This window comes from Notamacropus eugenii, chromosome 3 (assembly GCF_028372415.1).
Source record: "Notamacropus eugenii isolate mMacEug1 chromosome 3, mMacEug1.pri_v2, whole genome shotgun sequence".
Taxonomy (NCBI): domain Eukaryota; kingdom Metazoa; phylum Chordata; class Mammalia; order Diprotodontia; family Macropodidae; genus Notamacropus; species Notamacropus eugenii.
The window spans coordinates 332137336-332157830 of NC_092874.1; the positions used below are offsets into that span (position 1 = coordinate 332137336).

At 38.2% G+C, this 20495-nt stretch overlaps 1 protein-coding gene across 4 annotated transcripts in view; it reads left to right on the plus strand.

Annotated features, from left to right (window-relative positions):
* The first annotated feature begins 5852 nt into the window (after window positions 1-5852).
* DCAF12 (DDB1 and CUL4 associated factor 12) overlaps window positions 5853-20495 on the plus strand; it is a 113727-nt gene continuing 99084 nt past the window's right edge. The window contains exons 1-2 of one of the 4 annotated variants that reach the window (XM_072596976.1): window positions 5853-5940; window positions 9963-10217. In XM_072596976.1, coding sequence (XP_072453077.1) covers window positions 5863-5940; window positions 9963-10217 — 333 coding nt within the window. In that variant the 5' untranslated portion in view covers window positions 5853-5862. Of the gene's footprint in view, window positions 6239-8427; window positions 8862-8979; window positions 9576-9962; window positions 10218-20495 lie in introns of those variants that run through there. The other 3 variants (XM_072596974.1, XM_072596975.1, XM_072596977.1) reach the window with 3 other exon arrangements.

A 20495-nucleotide genomic window follows, 5' to 3' on the forward strand; every position in this document is an offset into this window, starting at 1 on the left:
TGCTGGTTCTTCTCCCATTAAGGATTTCCTTAATTCCCAGTTCTGCGTTCAAGAAATGTGTTTTATTTATTCTCCTCCCTTTTATCGTGCTCACCCCCACTCTACATGGAAAGCTGGCTGGTGTGTGTGTGTGTGTGTGTGTGTGTGTGTGTGTGTGTGTGTGTGTGTGTGTGTGTGTGTGTGTGTGTGTGTGTGTGTTTGAGACTGACTCTAATAACTTGCCCTCAGCCTTCCCATGCCCCACCACACCTGGTGACCTGGACAGTGCTATGATGAACTGTTTGAAAGCAGATCTTTTGACCTCAGCTTCCAGTTTCACTCAAATATGAAGAGTTTGCTTGTTTTCTCCTAAGAGGTAGCTTGGTCTACTGCCGTAAAGAAGACCTGAATTTGAATCCTACCTCAGATATATGACCATGTGTGACCATGGGGAAACCATTTGACCTCTCTGGACCTCTGTTTCCTCTCTTGATGCCCTCTAAAATCTCTTCCAGTTAGAAATTTGATTCCCATGGTTAAAATAAGGTACTGGAACTCTTTTAACATCAGTTGTACTTTAAAAAGCAGAAGTAGCAAAAATAGTTTCAAATAAGAGTACAGTAAAGATAGACATAATAAAAAGAAATAAACAGGAAATTATAGTATTTTAAATGCTCCATAGATAATAAATTGATGTCAATATTACACACACACACACACACACACACACACCTAATAGTATAGTATCTAAATACTGAAAGGAAAAGCTAATTCAATTAGAAACAGAAATAGAAAGTAAAGCTATAATAATGGGGAGCCATAATGTATTCCTTTGAGACCTAGACAAATCTAACCAAAAGATGATCAAGAAAGCAGTTAAGGATATGAATAGAAAATTAGAAAAATGAAAGCTAATAGATCTCTGGCAATTGCTGAATGGACACAGAAAGAAAATTCCATACTTGTTAGATGTTCATGGCACTTTCATAAAAACTGATCATATATTGGGATATAAAGTCCTTACCAAAAAAATGTAGAAAAGCAGAAATAACAAACATATCATCCAGTAATGCTAATGCAATCAAAATTATATTTATTTAAGGGCTCTTACACAAAGAATTAAGAAGTAATTGAACACTAAGTAGTATAATTCTAAAGAACAAGTGGCTCAAAGAACAAATTGTAGAAAAATAGAAAATATCATCAAAGAAAATAATTTTAAATAGTACCAAACAATAATTTTAAAAATATCAAAACATATGGAATGTAGCTAAAACAGTTCTGAGGGGAAAATATATATCTTTAAATGAACTGGGAATGCAATTTTTAAAAATGTGAACACAAATTAACAGAGAAGAATTTATTAAAATTAAAAAGAGATTAATAAAATTGAAAAAAGATCATTGAATTGATATATAGAATGAAGATCTGGGTTTTTTTGAAGAAAAAAAACAGCTAAAAAAGATAGTTAATCTTATTTTGAAAAAGGAAGAGGAAAAAGCAAATGGTTGGAAAAGAAATAAAGGAAATGACCAGAAGTTATTTTGTCCTCAGATATGTGACCATGTGTGACCATGGGGAAACCATTTGACCTCTCTGGATGTGATTATGTGCTAGCAAAAATGATAACTTACAGAAAATAGATACTAACAAAAATATAAAATACCCAGATTAACAAAAGAAGAAATAGAATATCTTAACAACCCTATCTAAAAGTGTCAAGTCAATATAATAAAAAAATGACAATACTATCTGAATTAATTTACTTTTTTGGTGCCATACCAAAGGAATGTTTTATGAAACTATATAAATGATAAAATTCATACAGAGGAAGAAAAGGTAAAAAAATCTCAAGGTTAACAATAAAAAAGTGGAAAGGAAGAGGGGTCTATCAGTAGCAGATCTCAAATTATACAACAAAGTAATCATTAAAATGATATGATGCTAGATTAAAAAGAAGTCGATCAGTAGAAGACATTCCATATACAACATACGGAAGCAAGCAAATATAGTAGTCAAGTGTTTGATAGATGCAAAGTCCCAAGTTATTGGGGGAATTACTCTTATTTTGATGAAAATTGCTGGGAAAACTGGACAGAAATCTGGCAAAAATTAGGATTTTGCCATACTTCACACCATACACTAAGTTAAGCTCCAGATGATTACATGACCTAGATATAAAAGGTCACATTGTAAAAATATTACAGGAGCAAGGAAAAAATCACTTTTGGGATCTATGGATAGGGGAAGAATTCATGACTAAACAAGCCATGGAGGATCAAAAATAAAAGATCATCAAATTTAACATATTTTGTACAAATAAACATAACATTAAAATTAGCAAGAAAACAAATAACTGGGAAAAAATTTTTTATGGTAAGCTTCTCTGATAAAGTTCTTATATCCAGAATACATAAGAAACTTATTCAAATTTATAACACTAAGAACCATTTTCCAATAGATAACTGGACAAAGAATAGGAACAAGCATTTTTCAAAGGAATCAATACAAGTCATCAACAACCATAGGAAAAAATGCTCTAAATGACTTATAGAGAAATACAAGTTAAAGCAATTTCGAAGTTCCATCTCACACATATCAGGTTGGCACAGATGACAACAGAGGAAAATGACAAATGTTGAGGGCCTGAGGTGGGAGGGAGGGGGAAAAGAATTACACTGGTGCACTGTTGGTGGAGCTGTGAATGGTTCTGGAAAGCAATCTGGAACTATACTCCTCTCCATATTGCTAAATTCTGCATACTCTTTGACCTAATTATATTACTACCAGGCTAAAATACTTACTTAAATATAAAGGAGTTAATAAAATTGCTATGATTTTTCCTCTTTAAAAAAAATCAGTAGTTCAAAAAGAGAAAGCCAGCTGATTTGGGCTAGTACAATGAGGATCATGTACAACAAAGTGGGCTAAAAAGGCAGATTAGTTGTAATATTGCTGCTGTTCAAATTTTGAGTCTGGTGTTTGATCTGGTAAATAAATGACTGGGCATTTGTGTGCTCTAATCAGTGTGTTGTTGATGCTGGGTGGGAGGGGTACAGTTCCAGACCTGTGATTTCATTTGTATATTGAACTCCGAGAGAGAAAATTCCCTCTGCCAATGAAAACTAGTCATTGTTATCCAAACTTGTCTTAGAGAGTTGTGGTTAGGATCATAGACTCATAGAATCATAGATTTAGAACTGGAAGAGATGTCAGAGACCATAAAGTCCAACCAATATCAGATTAGAAAGCTAAGTTCTAGTGTCTTGCCCAAGGTCACACAGGTATTAATTGACTTCTCTACAATAACACTCAAATTATATAGCAGTGGTAAGACTTGAGCTCAGGCCTTCCTGAATCTGATTCAAGTTCTCTATCCACTACCTCATACTATGTCTCAGAATGTAAATTCTATAATAATACGTCTTCAAAACACTTCCTACTTCCTTACTCACTTTCTCCTTTCCTTTCCTTTCCTTCCCCTCTCCTCCCCTTCTCTCCCCTCCCTTCCCCTGTCCTCCCCTCCCCTTTCCTTGAACATACTACACTCTGAAACCCATAGATTTTACAACACTAGGCCCCTCCCTGCCCAAGCTACACTTTAGGGATGTTTTCTGGACCCTCCTAGCTTAAGAGTGATTATCAGTAGTAATTGTTGCTGTTTCCCTCCTAGCTTGATTTAGTTATTTTTCCTTGGCTCATTAAAGGGGCCATCCCCTGACAACTTCTTCAACAGGCCTATTCACTGAATGGGCATTACCTCACCTTAATTTAAGTGACTATGTAAATAGGTCTTGGCCTAAAAGAGCCAAGGTCTCCCATTGCATCCAGGCCTATCTCCAGTCATCCTGATGAATATATGGTCACTGGATTCAGATGGCTCTGGAGGAGAAATGAGGCTGGTGACCTGCACAGCCCTCCCTCACCGAAAGCAAAGTCAAGTCCAAGTCATGTCATCATTTCTCTGATGGCGCGGTCTTCTTTGGCAATGAACGACAAACACACAAACAACAACTACCAGGTTTATATTCCCCAAAGAAAGAGAAAAAAAGAGGAAAAGAGCATATAGGTATAAAAATATTTATTGTGGTGGCCAGAATTGGAAACAAAGGGGGTGTCCTTCAATTGGTGAATAGTTAGACAAATTGTGGAGTAGTGCAATATTATTGTTCCATAAGAAATGATGAAATGGACAGTTTCAGAGGAATCTGGGAAGACTTTTTTAAATTATGAACAACTTGAGTAGGAGTATGTTTTATACAATAATAACAGAAAAAAATTAGAATTCGTTATCAACACAACAAAAATCACAAGTACAAAAGAATAAAGATGAAACATGCTATTCACTATCTGCCAGAAAAGTGACAAACTTAAAATGCAGAAAGAGATACATGTTTTTGGTTTTTTACATGACCAGTGTGAAAATTTGTTTTGCCAGATTATGCATGCATATATTGAGGTCACTTCCTTCCTTCATTCTGTGATGTTTATGTTCAAAACATAATTTAATCATTTTATCAATAAAACTATCATGTTTTTAATCAAAAGAGGTCAGTGACACTCTTGAATGCCAGACTTCCATGGCAGCAGGCTCAAGGCTTATATGCCTTTGGAAGAGCTGGTGTTCCTGAAGGTAGCAGTCAATTCTGACTGGTTAACCATCAATGAGAGAATGAACACTATGAGAGATGGCTTATATTACAATGAGAGTCTTCAGGTACACTTGCACCACCCAAATCTAAGTCAAAGAGACATCAATTTCCATGTCACCTGTCTGACAAAAAGGAGAATCCACATTTTTCCAGACCTATCTGAGCAAACACAATGAGTAGGACTGCACCCATTAACCGAAACCAGGGGTGGGGAACCTGCAACCTCAAGGCCACATGTGACCCTCTAGGTTCTCAAGTGCAGCCCTTTGACTGAATGGCCTAAACTTCGAATTTCTTTTGTCTAATTAGATCTTAGCCTAGGTAAATCTTTGCCCAAGATTTCCCACACTGGTTGATTTCTGTATGAGGAAGTAGAAAAAAGGGAAAAACTTGGTCCTGATTCAATAATTAGTTATTAATACGTGAAAGAACAATCATTTCTCTTCCTTCGTTTTTCTTTCTTCTTTCCTTTCTTTCCTCCTTTATTTGTAAAAAGGAAAAACTAGAAAAAACCCTGATATCCAACCACTGGGGACTGACTGATAAGGTATGTTAATAATAGAATATTATATAACCATAAAACATGAAGGATATGAGCAAATATGTAAAGTCCTAAATGAATTTGTGTAAAATAAAATTACAGAAATAAGAAAAACAGCATACATATTGACTCCAACAAAAAAAAATCAAAGGAAGTGAATCATTATTCAAAGTAGGAAATGGAATTTTTAAAAAATATATGTTAAAATGCATGCTTCTTTGATAACGGATCTGTGATCTCTTTAATATAGATACTTCTTCTACCAATGTGGATCACAGCCTATCTAAACCTATTTTGTGTGATTCTTGTTCAGGAGCTTCTATAAAGCCTCCACTGATGACCTACCCAACACATTGAAAGATCTTTCTCTAGATTTTTAAATATTTCATGTATAATGATATCTATCTTTTTTAGTATAGTTTTTTTAATCAAAATAAATTTTAAAATTTTATTTGGAGATTTACTCTAGTTTTGCTTTTATTATTTGTTGGGAACATTAAATTTATGCTAATAAAAGGATGTATTCTAATTTGACTTTGAAAATTAGAAACAGATTAGATTAATATTGAACTAAGATATCTGTGATGTAGAGGTATGCACCTATGTTCATGGGTTCTTGACAACATTCCAAACTCTTTCATGGTTATTCAATATGCTGTACAGAGCATTGTGAGGCAAGACAGAACTAGAATGACAGGTTTAAAGGAGGAAGCTGAGGAACTCTTGCCAGTCACTGTGTGCATGTCTCTGAGGGAAAACCTTGGCCAAGTAAGACTGTGCTGCATTTTCTACCAGAGCTATATCAAATGTAGAAATAGGGGTTGAGGTGGCAGACAGACAGACTTCATTGCCTGAACTGAGAGAGTTAACTTAACTCCATCACCCATGTTTTATGGGATGGCAGATACTCAGCCTGAGGGGGACCTACACTAGAAAAGACTGTGGCCTACCATTCTGTTTTTTATTCACTTTGAAAAAAACAAATTCATCATGTAGGCACTCTTCAAATGAGCAAACGAGCCTTCCTGGAAGTATAAGGGGCCTGAAGCCCGAAGCTAGCAGTCAGGTAACTTAGTCACACCTAAGTGAGGCCATTATGGCCATCACCAAAGGGCAAATAACTACTGACTCCTAGAATAGCTTCTCTTTATAAGAGTCCCCCTCCCCTAATCCTCCACTTTTTTTGTTTTTTGACTGGGTGAATGATTACTTTTGAATTTAAGCACAAACATAATAAGATTCTGGAGATTATTGAAAAAGAAATGATCTTTGAGAGTTCCCTTTTCCATCTAAGTAAAGTCATAAGGGTAAAATTGCAGAAGTTTTGTGCCAGATATTGACATTGAAGTTAGAATAGATGTCTTCCCCTTGTGATATAGAGACCCCCATACTGCTTACAACCCCCTAGAGGGATAATGGAAGTTGTTGAAGGAGCACTCTCCAACACTATCAACTATGGTTCTCTTATCCCAGGTGAAAATATTTCTAATTATGCCTCTGTCACTAAGATACTTAAAATTCATCAGTCCCCCACTAAAATAGTTCACTAAATCAATATCAAGCATCTGTGCTATCCTAGGTCCTGGGAGAGATACAAAAGTGTATGACATTATACCTACCATGTAGTAGCTTATAATCCCTTTGGGAAGAATAGATATAATCCGAAGAGTTAAATAACAGTCTAAGGCAGTACAAGACTAAATGCTGAAACAAGGGGTACAATCAATGTAATAGGAATGCAGAATAGGAGATCTCAGCAGACTAGAGGGGTAGGGGAAGGGAAGAAGTCATGAAAGAAGGGGACTTGCACTGGAGCAGAGAACTATGGGTAGGATTTAGATAGTCAGGGAAGAAGAAGACAGACCTAGGTAGAAGGATCAGGGTTAACAGAAGCAGGAAGAGAATAGGAACAGGGAGAAGTGGTTCAGAATGGGGGAGATGACAAAGTCTTTGAACGCTCTGAGATTGGATTTAGTTTATAGTCTGTGAGGAGCTGTAGAAAGATTTTTAGCAGGGGAATGACATAATAGCTCCCTTCCAAAACTTCATAGAACCGCAACTGGAATAAAATTAAACGTTCCTCACCATATCTATCAGCTGAGGCACGAATCCTGTCCATAAATAGTAGCTGATATTTATATGTTAATAGTTGTTATAAAGCATTTTCCTCACAACCCTGTGAGATAGGCAGTGCAAATATTATACCCATTTTACAGAAGAGGGAACAGAGGTTAAGGGAGATGAAGTAACTTGCTTGGGATCCCTGAATCAGTAACCATCAGAACCAGAATCTGAGTCAGCGCTTCTAACTCTGGGTCCAAAACTCTTTCCACTAGCCCATCTGTCCTAAGGGCAAGTTCAACAGGATTTTGTGATGGTGTGTAGGCATCTGGTGGTTTGGTTGGGTGTGTTCCTCTGCTAATCACAATGATTCAGTGCCCTTAGCGTGATGCCCTGGCATGGCTCTTCCTCGGGCATTCTTCTTTGCGGTCATGGTCATTATCGCCTAAATATGAGGTGATGTCATACGGCAGGTTGTTGAGCCCCTCTAATGCCGGAGGAGGATGTCGCGGGTGCTTCCTGCTAGTGTATTAAGTAAATTCTTTCAGGGTGGGGACTGAGTCTCATTTTCTTCGGACCTAAGCCAACTGCTTTGCTTAAGCAGGGTAGGTACCAAAGTTTGCTAAATGAAGAAAGCACCTTAAGTCTTTAAGTTGGTGTCAAAGGACAAGTAGGTTCCAATCCATATGGTTACTAAGTACTCCCGCTTTGAGGTTACGATTTAATCTCTCTGGGCCTTAATTTCTCAAGTGTCAACTAATCAGCTGGACCAAATGACCTCCCAGGTCGGGCTCTTATTGGACGACTCTGCTGCCTTGTAGGGTACGGGGGGGGGGGGCACTTTCTAGGTCAATGCTCCATCCATTAGGGTCTGTGTGATTACGTCATTTCACGCTCCGATTCGGTGACATAGCTGTTTCTATTCTGAGATGATGACGTGAGAGAGAGGTTTGACTCGGGGTTAGTTAAGAGTTAAGGTCCTTTTTCGGACCTGGCCGACACGGGTACGCATGCGCGAGGGCTCTCCCTCCTTCCTCCCTCCTCCCTCCTTCCCAGGTGAAGGTGTGGGGAGAAGGTAAGGAGGAGGAAGCCAGAAGAAGCGGAAGTGCCTACTTCCAGGGGGCGGGGGTTAGCAGGGGCGGGGCGGCATCTAGGCAACCAGCCCGAACGCTTGTCCCCGTCCTCCGGTGCACCCTTCCGGGAGGTGTCTCCATGGCAACGCACCGTAAAGCACGGCTGCGCAGCTGGTGACAGGGTGACGGGGAGCGAGGGAGGGCGTTTTGGTGCCTGTCGCTCGCCGTCCTTTTTCCTTCTCTGGTCGCTTTCGCGTCTCTGTCCTCTCCTCTCCCCCTCCCCTGCCCCTGTCCTCCCTCCAGCCCCAGGCCTCTCTCCTCCCGCCCTCGCAGCCTCCGCTGCGTCTCCCCCCCCACCTCTCCCTACCCAGTTCCCCGTCCCCCTCCCCCAGTATATGCCCCGCAGCGCGGCCGCCCCCCGCTACCCCCGGTCCCGCCGCCCCATGTGGCTGCGGGGCCGCCGCGGCGTTTCCCACTATGGCCCGGAAAACAGTTAGCAGGAAGCGGAAAGCGCCCGCGGCGCCGGGGACCGGGAGCGGGACCCAGGGCCAGCAGGTAACCGGGGGTGGGGGAGGCTGCAGGGGGGCCTGAGGGCCGCGGGGGGAGAGGGGAGTCGGGGCTGCGTAGGAACCGGGGGCAGGCCCGAAGCGTCGTCAGCCGGAGGCCGATCTAGGCCGGGGCTCCCCTGGGAAGGCGGGCGGGCGGGCCTGCGGAAGGTGGACAGCGGCCGGGATCCGGGTCTAGGCTGTCACCGAGGGCGGATCCGAGCCCTGCCCTCGCCCCCCTCCCTCAAAAAAGACCCTCTTCTCCTTCGATGTCAGCGAGAAGTCCTCTTCCCGACCCCCCCAAGCAAATAATGGGGTTTCCGAACCCCCCCACCCCCGCCCTCCGGCTGGACCTTTCTCACCTGCGGCCTGAAGCTCAAGGCCAAGTTCACCCCCGGCCATCGCCCCCAGCTAATGCTGCCCCTTTGGGAGAGGATGATTGATAAAAACGGGGCCCCCAAGTCTGGTCCTTTTCTCCCCGCGGCCTCTTGGCCGGGTCCCCTCCCGGTCTCGTGTTTGTGTTTGACTTTTCGAACCCCCGCAACTGCCTGGAACGCGGGGGCGGCGGCCGAGGGAACCAGGGCTGCCCGGGCGCTCGGAAGGCCTAGGGACCCAGGCTCGCCTGCCCCTTTCTAGGCCGGCCTGGTCCCGCACGACCCTTTCGATGCTTCGTGGCGATTGCAAACGCAGAGGGAGGAGGGGGCTGGATAGAGATGTACCCCAGGTCGGTATGGGACCCACCCCATCCCTTTTTCCTTCCATGGCTGAAAAGATGCTTCTCTCCCCCAAGTCCCTTCCGTCTGACTGTGTCTTGCTGGAAGATGATTGTAGACAGTCCTGGGCCTGTTCTGGGATAAACTTTCTCTCTCTCTATTTTCCTTTGTTCTTCCACATCTGTGGTCCTTACATATCAATATGGCTATTAGCATTTTTATTGGAGGTATGAGTTAAAATAGGGACCTCTGGATTAAGTTTCTTCTTCCGTTGTATTCGGGGCAGATTACTTAAAAAACTGTAGGTCAGGTTACCACTTTTCATTGATGTTTATAGGGTTTTATATTCAGAAGAACAAGTGGCTGCAGCCTGTGATTTTTGATATTGCTTTCCACAGTTTGGCTGGGATCATTCACTAAACAAAAGGAAAAGACTCCCTCCAGTGAAGAGGTCCTTGGTCTACTACCTGAAAGGCAGAGAAGTCAGGTTGCAGAATGAGTCCAGCTACTACCGAGTGTTGCATGGTTATGCAGCACAGCATCTTCCCAGTCTCCTGAAGGAGAGAGAGTTTCACCTTGGGACCCTTAACAAAGTGTTTGCATCTCAGTGGCTGAATCACCGGCAAGTGGTGTGTGGCACAAAATGCAACACGGTAAGCAGGAAGCCTTGTTTCTTGTGGTTTCTGCAGCTGTATGGATGGACAATCATTTTCTTATATGACCTGTGTTAAAACGTAAGGTTCAAGACAAACCAGAATCTTTTTCTCCTGCTGCATTTTCTCTTGGCCTATCCACTTTGGAGATGACTTCAGTCCCAATACTTTTATTCCTTCTAATTTTTTCCCAGACCATATCATCTGTTTGACTTTTGGATTAACCAAGGTCATCCTGTAATAACACATTTTTATTGTTTTGATGACTTACATATAGCTTTTATGTGTGTTATCTAATTTGATTCTCACAACTTTTGTGAGGTAGGAAGGACAGAAGTGGCATATACTATGTTAGAGATGAAAAAGCAAATCAATCAACAGAAATTTATTAAGTACCTATTGTATTTAATATACAGTAGTTAATCAGTTAATCATTAACCCTACTCTGTGCTAGACACTGGGATAAGCATGGGAGTACAAAGAAAGGCAAGAGAAAGTAGAGTCTCTGTTCTTAGGGAACTCACAATCTAATGAACTATTATTAAGCTAGATGATGTGTGCTAGACACCGGGGATACAAGGATGGTGATCAAATAGTTCTACCTTCAAGGAGCTTACATTCTCTCCAAAGTCATACAGATAAAAGAGCAGAGGTGCATGGTCAAGAACCCTTGGCTTCTTGGTTCCTAGGCTAGTGCTCTTCTCACTAGACTACGTATTGGGAAGAGGGGAAAAAAATCAAACAGTATTTATTTAGCATTTAAATGTATCAGTATATTGGTGGGTACTATAAAAAAGTCAGACTGAAGATACAGTTAGAAATAAGGAAGAAGAAGTGTATGATGGGAAAGAAGGCTAGTAAAAGAAGATTGTACTAGAAGATACTAAGAGGTAAGGTATTGGGAGGACAGCTGTATCTAGGTTTGAGGTTTTTTATATTCCCTTCTCTCTTGTATTTTAGGGTTATGTAAATAGATAAATTTAAATACTGGACAGGATGAGGGGAAGAGAGGGTACTATGTAAAGTAGAATGCCTAAGTGCCCTTGTCCTTTAAAAATAATTACAGCAAAAATTTAAATTTTGAGGGGAGAGAATAATACCATATTAATTAGAAGTGAACTCCTACTTCACCTCCTGTTGCATGTGACTCACCTTATACAAGTACAGTCAAACAGAAGTCTTTTAGAATGAATAGGCTTCTATAAAACACCCTCTTTGGTCATGCCATCCTGGTTGCCTGCTAATAATAGTTGCCTTTAAATCATCTGTTGTCATTGGTGAGAGAAGGTTGTCGTCTTTGTTTGAGGAAGTTAATTCATATGCTTCCTTTTTACCCTTTTTTATTTTTCAAATTTTTTTGCTTTTTCAAAGCCATAGAATTATATTTGGAATAGTTATATTTTGAAAACTAAAAACAATATCTTCACATTTATGTAGGATTTTAAAGTTGAAAAGTACTTGGCATATATTATCTCATTTGATCCTCGCAACAACCCTGGAATTGAGTGATATTATTATCCTTTACTGCGTAGAACAAGTTACTTGATCTAAATATATAAATAATAAATAAACCACGTAATTTCTTACCTGCTGCTTCTGACTTTCTGTCAAGGACTTTAAAATGTGGGAGAGTAGTGGTCTTCTACCGTTTCTCCTTTTCTTTTTTTGTTTATGGTTAGTGAGTATCTTTTTTCCTTCCATCAATTTTAGAATCACAGGCTATATTCTTTTCTTTGTGCATTAATTTCTTCATTTTGTAAAATGAAGATACTGATGCCTCCCTTAGACAATCACTCTTGGCCCATCTAATGCTGTGGGTGTGAAATTAAAGATCTTACAAAGCACTTTGATTTCCCTGTGCCATACTTGTTTATGCATAAATACTAGTGTTGGTATTCTAAAATATGGCCTCAAGCAATCTAATACATCCTTGGCATAATGCCTGGCATATAGTAGACACTTAATAAGTAGCAATTGTTGCTGAAACTATATTTTCCTACTGAGATTTCATTTGTCTTTAGAGGAAAATCAAGTAAATAAGACCTTCTTTGCATAATGGCTAGTGTTTTGAGAGAGTAAGGGCTATTGGGAAAGAGCTTGCTGTATAGCACTGCATTTCCAAGCTTACTTAGGTATTTTACTTGTTGGAGTTTGCCATTAATAAAATACTTAAGAACTTTTACTTGAAATGAGCAAAGTCCAGTGAGTCATAGAATAAGACTATATACTAATATTTATCCATAGGTTATAGAAATGTTGCGTGGTATGTATTTTATCTCTCTTGACTTGATGTTTTTCAGACCATATCCAAATGCCACATAGATAACTTTTAAGTCAGATGATTTCCAAATTAGTCTTTGAACTAAGGAGCATTTAGATTTCTAGTGGGACTTGTTCTGAATGAGTAAAGGTAACAGAGTGCTGTTGTAAGGCCTCCCTGAAAGTTTATGTTAGTTGGGTGTTCTAGGACATGGAAATTCCCATAGTAGGATCAATGCATATAACTCTCCCAAGACTCTGGAAGGCAGGATTTTAGAAGACTGATGAAAAGACATGTTTCCAATCTCTTGGAAGAGAGTTGATAGGCTAGCGGTTCAGAAAGAGATACATTTATAGACATAAATAATGTGCTGATTGTTTTGCTTGGTTATATTAGTTAGAAGGAAGGACTTCTATGGAGTTTGGGCAGATAGAGTTGATGGGACCACTGACAGTGGTCCAAAAAAAAAAAACCTTCAGTGAAATATTTTTAAAAATACACAGTAGAATGTGGAAGGACATTCAGAAAGGGACATGGGCAATAAGAACAGTTACTCTTTTGTTAGCTGTAATATATATTTTTGTAAAACCTTAATCTTTTTAAAAATTATTTTTAAATTTTACTTGCATTCTTAGATCAAAATTCTTTTCTTCCTTCCAGTCCCTTTCCCACCCATTGAGAAGGCAAGAAATGTAATACCTGTTCAAAAACATTTCTGCATTAACCATTTTTCTCCTTCTTTCTGCATCTCTCCTCCCCCAAAATGAAAAATAAAAGGAAAAAGATATGCTTCTGGCTGCTGTCTGAGTCTGTCCATTCTGTATGTGGAGATAGATATCATTTTACATCATGAATCCTTTGGAGTTGTGGTGAATCATCATAGAGCTCAGAGTTACTAAGTCTTTCACAGCAGATTATCTTTACAGTATTACTGTAACTGTATAGATTGTTCTCCTGGTTCTGTTCACTTCATTTTATATCACTTCATATAAGTCTTTCCATGTTTTTCTGAAGGCCACCCCTTTATTATTTCTTACAACACAACAGTAATTCATTACATTCATACATTATCCCTTGTTGAGCCATTCCCTGATTGGTGGGCATCCTTTTAGTCTCCAATTCTTTGCCACCACGAAAAGAACTGCTTTGAATACTTTTGTTTATATGGATCCTTTTATCTCTTTGGGTATAGACCTAGTTTTGGTATTGTTGAATTAAAAGGTATGTGCAGTTTTACAGCCCTTTGGGCATAGTTCTAAATTGTTCTCCACAATGGATGAGTTAGTTCACAGCTCCACGAACTCCATTAATATACCAGTTTTCCACATCCCCCTCCTGCGTTTGCCATTCCCCTTTTCTGTTGTCTCAGCTGATATGATGGGTGTGAAGTGATACTTAAGAGTTATTTTAATGTATATTTCTTGAATTATTAGTGATTTAGAGCATTTTAGTATGACTGTTAACAGCTTTGATTTTTTTTTCTTCTGAAAACTATTCATATTCTTTGACCATTTATCAATTGTGGAATGGCTCCTGTTAAAATCCTTAATCTCTTAAAAGATTTAATTTCATATATAATTCTTCATAATATATAATTGTATTATATATAGTCCTCTATATCTCTTGTAAATAGAAATTTTCATGTTTGATATTTGTCAGGTCTATAATTCTTGAAAAAAATTAATACAACGTTAATCTATAACCGAAGTTCAACTTAATAAGCAGTCCTCTTTTTCATTCTTCATTTATCAAAATGTTCATGTTTGTCAAGTTTTAATAAGAAAAAAACTTTTTTTTAAAAGAAGCAGTATGTACTATAATTAACATATGGTCTTCTGAGTCACAGTTGTTAGGCTGATTTTTTCCCAGTCAGTCATCAGTTTGGGGAGCCCCTGGTCTCAGTTCTTTTTTTCAAAAGAGCCCTGACAGGCAAGAGTAAAGGTGGGATTGAAAACTGGAAAGATCAAGGTAGTTTATTTTTTTCAGATAAGGTAGAGTAGCAGCTTGTTATAGTGAAAAGTGAACTTGATTTGGATTTGGAGAATGAACTCCAATCCTGCCTCTGTCATGTCTTTGGGTTTGTTTTCTTGTTTATAAAATAAAGGGATTGAACTAAAGAACCTATAAAGTGCCTGTCACCATTAGAATTAGAATTTTATGATCTATGACCTTGAGAAGGTACAAAGATTAGGAGCAACCTAATTTGGGGTGGCGGAGGAGTAGGGAAGAAGGATCTGCATTGTAAACTATCTGCTGAACTTATTTGCAATGTCTTGAAAATATCAAAACAAGATAAAGAATTTCATTGGGAAGCAAGATTAATTAAGACAAAAAACTTGACTGGTCAAGATCAGATTTTTTTCAGTGTTTTAAATTATTTTATTTCTCTAAAGGAAGAAATGATATTTGGAAAATTGGATTTTAATCTTTAAAATAGCTAAAACATTAAAAATTCTTTGGCTGGTTTCTGATGAAATATCTTTTTCATAATATATATTACCTTATTTATCTCATCTGTCCTAGTGAGTTGGCAACTCTCTTGCTTGTTTGATCCATAGACTGTTGGTTCACAATTATATTTGTTATTCAGTTCTTTTTAAGGAATACTTTTTTACTTTTTAAGATGAAGTATTGTGGCTTCTAGATTTAACCCATTTTGTTCTGTTTTTAGAGTATTTACTCCTATTAGAATTTTGCTATGAAGTGGCTTTTAGAGACTATGTTTGTGGCATTATAATGGCTCTGCTCTGTGACCTTGGACATGTCCTACCTTAGTTTTCTTACCTAGAAAATTAGGTCTTGTAGTAAATGATTTCTAACATTCCTCCCAGCTTTAAGTATGGCATATATGACTAATTTTCATTTCACCTGGCCACTTAGACCAAATTTTCTTTAGGTGTGAAGGTGCAGAGGGTGCCTTTGATTGCAAGAGTTTGAGGTAAAGGGTGCCAGGCCCTGCCTATTTCTCTTGACCTTCACCCTCACCCCACCTCCACCCTTACAGAATTCTGTATCTTGGCTGTAGAGGCATCAAGGATGCTTTATAATGTGCTACTTTGCTGACACTGTTAGATTCTCAGTAGCTGAAGAATGTGTGAGAGTAATAATGGATAAGAATCCTAGGATGTAAAAGCAATCGGTTCGGTTCAACAAAAAATTACTCATTGCCCGTTATTTAAAGAGTGTTGCAATTACAGTGTCAAAAATAAAGCATCCCCTACCTTCAAAGGGTCAAGTCAAAGTCACCAGACATTTATCCAGCATCTGTCATGTGTCAGGCACTCTGCCTAGTGCTAGAAGGTGAAGAGAAGATAAGAGAACAGTAAGCACTAAGAACCAAATGAGGGAGAAAACATGTCAACAACTAGGTACCAACAAGATGTGTTCAGGATAAATTGGAGACAATAATGAAGGGAAATCAGTAGCATCAAGAGGGTTATGCTAGTTTATGTTACAATGTTACTTTATGTATTATGCTACATTATATTACATTATCTTATGTTATATTATGTTATACACAGAAACAATCAGATGAAGGATGGAGCCTGATAAACTTTATGTAAAAGGACTGTTTTTCTTTCTTGGTAGAGTATATAAGTTATTAGAATGAATGAGGAGGTAGGAATAGTCAGGTGTATATGAAGTGTTATACTGACTTTTCTGGGGACATAAGTGCCTATGTTAAGGCAATCTGGGGCCAAGGATCTTCATTTCTTCTGAAATGAAGGTGACTATTATTTCCCGGGAGGATGGACTAGGAAAACAAGTGAGTTCACTCTTTCTGTCACAGAGAAATGTCCTTTTCCTGTCTGTACTTTAAGCAGAAGTTTTGCCAAGGTTCATGTTGTGTCTACAGACTCAGCGTTGAGAGGAAGAGAGGGAACCTATGAGTGGTCAGTTACCATTTGAGCCTGTCATGGTGGATTCAGTTCAGGATTACATTTGGGCTACTGTAGTTATTTTTTTGAAGTTAGATTATTCTCAGAGGTTTTGTTTGACTTTGAATTCATTCCTGAAAGCCACCTATTCCTCAGAGAAGATAAAAGTGGTACTTTCTTTTGAATAGATCTTGTAGAGGAAGGGTAGGAATCAAACGAAATATACTCATGCTATTGAAGGCATGAGAAGGAATACGAGATGAAAAATTGTGGAGTTTTAAATTTTTTTTTTAAAAATCTTCATTAATCAAACAGATACTGTAATAATGTAAAAAAAAAAATCATGATTTTAGAGCTGGAAGTAACCTCTCGATCCTCATCCAGCCTTGTCTTTTAAAAATTGATAAATTAAGATCTGGAGAAAGTAAGTAATTTTGTATAAAGTTATTTTGAAGAATTTATTATTTTATTAATGTGGGTTTTTTCCAATCAATACAGTTACAGCACTATAGTAGATTACCTTGTCTAGACATGTTCATCAGTTGATGGAAAACTGCTGATGAGACTCTATTGGTGCATATGGATGAAAAAAGTAGGGTGGTAAAAATTGAAGGAGCCCTTATGTTGAGTTTGAATATTAGCTCTTTGGGAGGAAATTTTACCTCTTTTCAATGACTGATAGCACCTAGTCCACTTTATATTTAATAATATAAGCCCCCATAAATATTAAATAGTGATTGTCCTACTTGGTGAGCCTTTCATCAAGGAAATGGAAGTCGCATGCTTGACAACATTTCCACATCTGAGCTTTGGTAATATACCAGGCATACTCAAATGAAGTGCTGAATGTGTCACTGATTTGGTGGGTCTGAGGGAAATAATCATCTTCCAGTTTTCCTTCAATCTTTTTATCATGTGGTAAAAAATGGCTACCATGTATCTCTAAAGGAGGAAAGAGATTTTTTTTTTTCCAAGGCAAATGTATTAGCAGTGTGTCAGTTTTTCCAATTGGAAAAGTTGTTAGATATCTTAATTCCTGCATATTGGGCTTGATACATGGCAGTTATTTTTTCTAGCACTAGTTATAAACAAGTATCTATATGAATCTTCTTTGTTTTCCAGGACTGTGTTAGAATCTGCTGGAGGGCACTGGTAAGCACAGGTTTAATGAATTTCTGAGGGTTTCCTTGTAGCCTTGTCTCTTCTTTTTTGGTCTGTCTACCTTGTTCATGGTTCTTAAAGACTCAGTGCTGTCTTATCAGCTGTTCAGAATTACAGATCAAAAGGACAAAATCAATAGAACTTTAATCAACTTAGTAATCTTTTATGGAGGAGCTAGGAGTGCAGTGGGCAGAGTGCAGGGCTTGGAATCAGGAACATCCAAGTTAAAATCTGGCCTGATAGTTACGAGCTGTCTGATCCTGGGCAAGTCACTTCCTTTTGCCTGAGTTCCTCATCTCTAAAATGGAGATGAGGAGTACCCTGGAGAAATAAATGGCAAACCACTCCAGTATCTTTACCAAGAAGACAAAAAGTCCATGTAAGTCATATAGAGTTGGACGCAACTGAATCTTTTATGAAGGCATTAAGCTTTTTAAGCTTCATTCTACTGGTCTCAAGACCAGGTTGTTGTAAAACTGTTTGGAAAAACTAGTTAAGTTTCATCAACCACCTTGTTTTTATAGTTTCAAAATAGCTAAATAACAGAGAAATATGAACATACCACACTGGATGGGGCCATTTATACCCCACTCTGGGATATTTCTTCCCTTCTAGGGTAGGGTCATCTGGGAGAGTCCTGTCTCCTGGTTTCACTGGACTTCATGGAATCAAACTTTTTTTTAGTAATTTGTAAAAATATTTGATAACTCTTTCCACCTATTTTCTTTAACACAGTTGTTACATGAAGAAATTGAGACAATATTTGGTGATGAGTCATGTAGAAAATTTAGTCAATCAAATCTGAAGTAAGCTGTCACCTCTGCTTTTTGCTTATTTTAATCTTGCTTTTAATGAGGCTGAATGTGATTTTTAAGCATATGCAAATAGTGTCTAACACCATTAAATTTCTGCTAAGCTATTTTTACTATGCAACTTCAATTATATTATTGTTGTGTTGAAACAACAAATTCATATCCTTTCTGGTTTTCATCTATTAGTCAGTGACCTAATAACTTTTTTTTTAATTCAGCAAACATTTACTGAGCATTTCCTGTACTCAAACCACCACACCAGTAAATACTAGTAAGTAGGTCTACTGGGATAAATAGTGACATTATTTGTTCTTACCCTCAAGAGATCTCAATCTTTCAATGACAGCATCCTTAGTTTTCTTGTAAATTTAGTTTGTGTGTGTATGTATAATTATTATATATCTATGTACAAGTAGCCTGTAAGGTTCAATTTTACAACCATGAATTGATCATTTTAATAAGCACAAGAAAATGATATAGTTTAGATAAGTCAGTGTCTGGGAGTTTGGTTATCTCTCTACCTTATCTCCTTATTTGATTGTAATTTAGAATTAAAGAGGTATAAAATACGGTGCCATATGAAGTTCCTACTGTCACATTGGTTGACTCAAACCATTTGCTTTGGAAAGTGACTATCATTTGATGAATTTGTTTGGCTTTTTCCATTGCTATTGGTGTGATATATATATATATATTTTTAATGCTGGTACTCATCAAATTATCTTTAGGGTAAGGCTTAATTTGGAGGTCATGAGCTCATTTTTTTGTTTTAAAATTTTCAGTTTGGATAACTATGTCAATATGATTGGTTTCTTTTGCAATATTATGTATTTTATGCACTTGAAAATATTATTCTGAAAAGAGGTCCAAATACTTCATCAGACTGCTAAAGGGTTCATGATATAAACAGGGTTAACAACCATTGACTTAGAGTTAAATAGGCAATGACAGCAATGAATTAATAATAAACTTTTTTTATTTTCTGAGTATTTTTCTGTTCTTTTGCACTGTATTGTATGAAAGCCTTTTCAACCTCTGTTCACTTGTATGTGCCTGAATTGATGCTTTTTCCATTCCATTTTGTTTGTTTTATCTGTTACTAGACTTTGAGCTCCTTGAGGGGAAGCATTGTGTTTCTAATCTAGAACTGCAAAGGACCTCAGACCACCTAGTCACAACCACATCATCTAACAGATAAAGAAATAGGTTCACAAAGGCTAGTGATCTTCCCAAGGTAACACAGGGCCTAGTCAGTCTCAGAGCCAGGATTCAAGCCTGTAGAATAAGGGTTCTTCCTGTTGTATCTTTCTGTTATATTATTTTTTTCTTAGCTCCTAGAATAGTGCTATACATGTGGTAGATATTTAATATTTTTGGTTGTATTTTTTACTTTGTAAAAAGAGTTTTAGAATCCATTCCTTGATTCTGAGCTTTGGATGTACTTACTTTCACCCTGGTCAGATTTTGAATGGACGGGAAGAATATCGTTGTATCAGCTGTGTCATAGCTTCATTTTGTGGGCATATCAGATTTTAAAAACACACCATCCAGATAATTTTCCCCTCCTTTTTTTCCCTCCACCTTTTCTTCCCTTTCCTCTGATTCACTTGGCTATAGAGAAATGATAAAATTTGGCATTTTCATGGCATGTTTATTTATTTAGCTGGATTATAACAGGGCTTTATAAGTGCAACAGTAGAATCAGCTGTTGTTGTGTTTGTCCTTCGTTGCTGAAGAAGGCCATGCCATCAGAGAAATAATGACATGACTTGCACTTGACTTTGTTTTGAGTGAGGGAGGACTCTACAGGTCGCCAGCCTAACTTCTCCTCCAGAGCCATCTGAATCCAGTGACCAGATATTCATCAGGATCAGCACCAAGTAATTGGTAATTGGTTTTCTCTAAGTTACTTAGTGACTTGATGGATGTAAGAGTGGAACAACCTATATATCCTAAGTGGTGGGGGGAAGGTTAAGTTGTGTTAAAAAACCCCTAGCCATGCCTTTATATCCTGCAGCATGGTAGGAATAGCTAGGAAACAAAAAGTAAAGGAAAAGATTCATTATCAAAATAACTATAATCCAGCTAACAATTCTCATATGTTAAAAGATCATAGTGTCTGTACAACCAACATCATTTCTGCCCGTTAGCACTTTGCATCCTAGGT